General features: G+C 36.7%; 1 protein-coding gene across 2 annotated transcripts in view; it reads left to right on the plus strand.

Moving 5' to 3' along the window:
* KNL1 (kinetochore scaffold 1) overlaps positions 1 to 5,504 on the plus strand; it is a 69,266-nt gene extending 63,762 nt beyond the window's left edge. For both annotated transcript variants that reach the window (XM_086710383.1, XM_086710382.1), the window contains 4 exons: positions 624 to 733; positions 2,101 to 2,219; positions 2,906 to 3,028; positions 3,802 to 5,504. In XM_086710383.1, coding sequence (XP_086566509.1) covers positions 624 to 733; positions 2,101 to 2,219; positions 2,906 to 3,028; positions 3,802 to 3,916 — 467 coding nt within the window. In that variant the 3' untranslated portion in view covers positions 3,917 to 5,504. The remainder of the gene's footprint in view (positions 1 to 623; positions 734 to 2,100; positions 2,220 to 2,905; positions 3,029 to 3,801) is intronic.
* The last annotated feature ends 496 nt before the right edge of the window (positions 5,505 to 6,000 follow it).

Below are 6,000 nucleotides of genomic sequence, written 5' to 3' on the forward strand. Positions count from 1 at the left end.
ACAAGTGTAAATTGCTCCTTGAGAGCTCTTTCACATACAAAGTTAAATATAAACAATAATAATAGTATTAATTTCTCCTTAGAAATGTTTATTAGACATAAAATTGCTTGGATAATGTTCCAAATATTAGGTAGGATTTAATTTTTTTAATTATTACTAGATTTTAAGCAATGATTGATGATTAATAATAGCTGTTTCCATAATTGAAAAATTACCATTATGAGTACTTAATCTGTATCAGGCATTAGTGTTACTTATGTTAACACTTGGAGGTATGGTTCCTCATTTTACAAATTAGAGAACTGCAGCTCAAAAGAAGTAAGTGTTGTGCTTAGGATCACTCAGTTTGTAAGGAAAGGCAGGATTTAAACTTAGGTTTATGTTACATTTAAGCCCATGTTTTTAACCAGCTTCTATTCTGTACATGATAAAGGCTTGAGTTTTTATAAGAATGTCTGTGTTTACTATATATGTTGATTTATGTGTTTGAAAATAGAGCAGAGAGGATACTTAGATACCTAGTAGTTTGAAGGTATTTCTAGTTTATATAATATTTCTACCTTATGTGTAGAAGATAAATGAAAGTAAGTAATACCCTGTTGTTGTTGTTTTTCCTTCCTCAGAGGATAAAGCTCCTCCTTCCTCCCTTTTAGTTCATAAGCTTATCTTCCAGTACATTGAGGAACAAGAATCCTGGAAGAAGAAATGTAAAACACAGCATGAGGTTCCCAAGGTAAATCTGATTAAAGTATTTTGAAAGAAAATTTTGTTTTCTGTCACAAAAAGAAGAGCTCTGAGGGGCTCCTGGGTGGCTCATTTGGTTAGATGTCCAACTCTTGGTTTCGGCTCAGGTCATGATCTCACAGTTTCATGAGTTGGATCCCTGCATCAGGCTCTCCTGGTGGCATGAAGCCTGCTTGGGACACTCTGTCTCTTCCTCTTTCTCTGCCCATATTCCACTCACACTGTCTCTGTCTCTTTCAAAAATAAGTAAACTTAAAAAAAAATTTTTTTTAATAATAAATTAAAGGGGCACCTGGGTGGCTCAATCGGTTGAGCATCCAACCTTGGCTTAGGTCATGATCTCACATTTTGTGCGTTCGAGCCCCGCATCGGGCTCTGTGCTGACAGCTCAGCACCTGGAGCCTGCTTTGGATTCTGTGTCTCATTCTCTCTCTGCCCCTCCCCGACTTGTGCTCTTTCTCTCTCAAAAATAAATAAATGTAAAAAGAATTTTTTTTTTAAATAATAAATTTTAAAAAAAGAAGAGCTGAAATTTTATATATGTAATAGTGGATCCTGAATTTATAAAAATATTGGGGGGGCGCCTGGGTGGCGCAGTCGGTTAAGCGTCCGACTTCAGCCAGGTCACGATCTCGCGGTCCGTGAGTTCGAGCCCCGCGTCGGGCTCTGGGCTGATGGCTCGGAGCCTGGAGCCTGTTTCCGATTCTGTGTCTCCCTCTCTCTCCGTCCCTCCCCCGTTCATGCTCTGTCTCTCTCTGTCCCAAAAATAAATAAACGTTGAAAAAAAATTTTTTTTTTAAAATAAAAAAAAAAAATATTGGGGTGCCTGGGTGGCTCAGTTGGTTAAGCATCCGACTTCAGCTCAGATCATAATCTCACAGTTCATGTGTTCAAGTCCCATATCGGGCTCTGTGCTGACAGCTCAGAGCCTGGAGCCTGCTTTGGATTCTGTGTCTCCCTCTCTCTCTGCCCCTCCCCCATTCGTGTGCTCTCTCTCGAAAATAAACATTTTTTAAAAATGAAAGTATAGGGGCGCTTGTGTGGCTCAGTCTTTTGGGCGTCTGACGTCGACTCAGGTCATGATCTCACGGCTCATGGGTTCGAGCCCCACATCAGGCTCTGTGCTGACAACTCAGAGCCTGGAGCCTGCTTTCGATTCTGTGTCTTCCTCTCTCTCTGCCCCTCCTCAGCTCAAACTCTGTCTCTGTCTCTCTCTCAAAAATAAACATTACAAAAAAAATTTTATATGAAAGTTTAAATATATAAATTATTTAACTTTGGGGATTTCTTTATAACAGAGCCACTAAAAACTGAAATGTTTTTATAATTTCTTTTTTTTCCCCCTATTTTTCCCAGATGCTTCAAGAAATTTCACTTGTGGTGAGCCACTGTAGACTCCTTGGAGAAGAAATTGAGTTTTTAAAGAGATGGGGACCAAATTATAACCTAATGAACATAGATGTGACTAATACCGAGTAAGTGTATTACTTTCCCAGGGCTGCCTTAACAAAGTGCTACAAACTCAGTGGCTTTAAACAACAGCAATTTATTGTTTCACAGTTCTGGAGGCTAGAAGTCATCAAGATGTTAGCAGGGTTTGTTCTTTCGGAGGGGCTAAGAGAATCTGTTTCATGCCTCTCTCTTAAATTCTAGTGATTTGCTGGCAATCATGGACATACCTTGGCTTATAAATATATAACTCCAGTATCTGCTTTCATCTTCACATCATGTTCTTCCTGTATGCATATTTGTGTCCAGGTGCCCCCTTTTTATAAGGACACCAATCATTTTGGATTAGGAGACCATCCCACTCCAGTAGGACTCCATCTTAACTAATTAAATCTGCAATGATCTTACATTCTGAGATACTGGGGGCTAGGGCTTCAACATACGAATGGCAGTAGGGACATAGTTCAATCTGTAACAATAAGTAAGTAATCAAAAACTTACTAAAATGATTTCTTTCAGTGAATTTTATGACTAACAATGGAAATGAACAACCATAATAATACTTTGTTCCAGATGTTTTACCCTCTGTCCATTTGATAAGGACAAGAAATAATGTACCACCTAAGTTTCACCTACCAGTGTAAAAAGAAAATATATTTGTTTCATTCTATTTTTGTTTTTTATTTTTAATTGAGGATCTTGTCTTTTACAGATTGAGGCTTTTATTCTCCAGCTCTGCAGCATTTGCAAAGTTTGAGATAACTTTACCTCTCTCAGTTCATTTTCCAACTGTCCGCTTACCTTTTTCCATTCAAAATCACCTTGGAAACATTGGGTAAGTAAAGGGCCAGCAGGATAGGGCTCCTAATGACTTTTCTACCTCTCCTCTATTATTTGAAAAATCTCTCAAAGTGGCCAGAAATAATGGATATATACCATTATTGGATATGCCAATTATGGATAATCCATACTGAGTGCCAAATGTTACTCCTGACTTCCTTTTGAAGGATTTGTTCTTATAATTTAGTGACCTTCATTGCTAGCACCAGTGGATACTGGAGACCACTGGTATATTCTTTTATACTTGCTCCACTTTTTGAATAATCTTACCTAAAACAGGAGCCCAAAAAGGAAAAAAATGGGTATAAGCTTAGCCCAGATCATATATAAACAACCTTTATGCCCTTAAAAACAGAATATCACTTAATCACTTAGTAATCATTTAAAAAAGATGTGCAGTCATAATGCTTTTCTCAATTAGCCTTTGTAACCAGACATAACAATATTTCATTCGTATTTGTGACTTTTTAGACATACAGTTGACAGTTTGTAAGATGGTAGAGTTTAGAATGCACCCACCTCAAATCCATCAGCAAACACCAGCAGTTTAGATTTTTAGCTAAGTCAAGATACCCCCCCCAGTTCATACAGAATTGCTCTTAGGCCTTGTTTTTGGAATCCCAGTTCAAACTTGGCAGTCTATTTTTAGAAATGTCTATTTATGCTTCCTAAAAGACTCAGAGACCATACCCAAAAACATGAATTCCACTGAAAAGCTATCGATAAGTAAGTTTCCAGAAAAATTAATGAACCTTTTGTTCTTTCTAGCCAAGATGAAATCACTGCAATTCTATCTAAAGTGCCACTGGAGGACAACTACCTAAAGAATGTAGTCAAGCAAATTTACCAAGATCTACTTCAGGACTGCCATTTCTACCACTAGACCTATGGACTACAGCTATAATAACCAAGCATAGCGCACATCATAATGATATTACGTCGGAGTATCCATTGCTATTTGATCTTTGTCTTTAGGTCACAGAAAGAAGCCTCATAAAATTCCTCCTGATGATGTTATAGTTAATTTGTATGGCTAGTTTTTAAATCTCTACAGTCAGGAATGATGAAAGTCCTCAAATAGCCTTTTATCAACTTGCTCATCTTTTTATGAAAGGTTCAAATAGTAGAACACTTAGGGAAAATTTCTTCTAATTAAAGTTGTGCTCTTTGCTTTAGTACAAGCCCTACAGAGTAACTTTAAGTGGAGCTGTCACCGCTGACAAAAACATTAGCCATTTCCTCATATGTACAGCTCTAATTTTTTGGTTGCCGGCCTTCTGTCTAGTAGGTATTTTTCTGGGTTAGAGATTTATCTGTCTACACACTACTCATCCTCCTTTTTCTTCATTTTAAAAATTTTATTAAGAAAAAGCAATAGCACTCAGCTATTCAAATGGTTGCCAGCTTTTCTAGAGGGCCTTGCCTTTTATTATGTAACATGTGTTAATATTTTCTCAGTATAATTTTATAGAGAAAGTTAATTCATTTTGGGCCAGTACATATATGTAAATATATTGATATTTTTTTGTTTTTGTGATGTAGTAAGGAGATATATATATATATACATATGGAAATACATAGTCGTGTATAGAGAGATACTCTTCTGCCTAGGCAATTTCCGTCTTTCTGAAGGATGCTTTACAGCAAGATTCTCAGTCTCTTTCTATCAAATAATTGTACTTCAAACAATATCAAATTTAAAACCACCAGTTCTGTCAAGTTCTGGCAGTAGTAATGAATTTAATGTGAGAATTGGTTTCTGAAGCCACACCCTTCTCATAAACAAAAATAAGCCATATCCATTGATATTGAATGACCAGTATTATCTGTGAGATAAATATGAGAAAATTTTTACCCAAACTTTAATTGAATCCTAATCATGATAATTTTTTCATTTCTTTTATATTTAATTATAAACTAAAGTATATTTGCATTTCAAACTAATTCATATTAAAATTTTGCTTTATACTTTACGATCAGGTTAAAGTCCTCTGGGTCCCATGAATGTTATCTTCGCTCTTAAATTGGCTTTTACTTCTGAACTATTGGTCAGAAAGATCACATGGTCTTTTAAACCTCCAATTCAACATAAAATTTATTTTCCATAAAAATCAAGATGTAAATATTCTTGAAAAACTTTTAAAGTCACCAATGTGGCCTGTTTTCCATGAAACTTAAATTAGTTTTCTTACTGGAGTTGTTTTATTTATTTTCTGTAAATCTAAAAAGTAGAAATTTTCTTTTGTTCATTTTGGTAAACTGGAATGACCAGCTTCAAGAATGATTTGGCTTGTAATTATGGACTCTGCTTTCTTGGGTTTAGATACAAAATTGTAATATATGCCTAGTTACTTGCATTTGTATTTGTTCAAAGGATTGGCTATTTTTATAAAAATTTTTTGGAAATTGTTCCTTCACTAATTAGAAGCAGACTGGTTTTTGCACTATTAAAATAAGTTTATTATATGAAATCTTTTTTTTTTTTTTTTATGTTTGTTTATTTTTGAGAGAGACAGAGCATAAGCAGAGGAAGGGCAAAGAGAGAGGAAGACACATAATCAGAAGCAGGCTCCAGGCTCCATGATGTTAGCACAGAGCCTGATGTGGGGCTCAAACTGACGAACCCTGAGATCATGACCCTAGCCAAAGTTGTATGTCTCGCCGACTGAGCCACCCAGGCGCCCCTATTACATGAAATCTTTTTAAGCAGTGTCTGTTTATGAAGTGAAGAGGTTGTTGTCTTTTACCATGTATTCAATAGACCTGTGAAGATAGAAAAAGGAAGCTCTCTCTAGAAATACACACTCGAAAATTCAGATAAGGGGCGCCTGGGTGGCGCAGTCGGTTAAGCGTCCGACTTCAGCCAGGTCACGATCTCACGGTCCGTGAGTTCGAGCCCCGCGTCAGGCTCTGGGCTGATGGCTCGGAGCCTGGAGCCTGTTTCCGATTCTGTGTCTCCCTCTCTCT

The sequence above is a fragment of the Puma concolor genome, chromosome B3, assembly GCF_028749965.1.
Source record: "Puma concolor isolate L17-30 chromosome B3, mPumCon1.1.hap2, whole genome shotgun sequence".
NCBI lineage: Eukaryota > Metazoa > Chordata > Mammalia > Carnivora > Felidae > Puma > Puma concolor.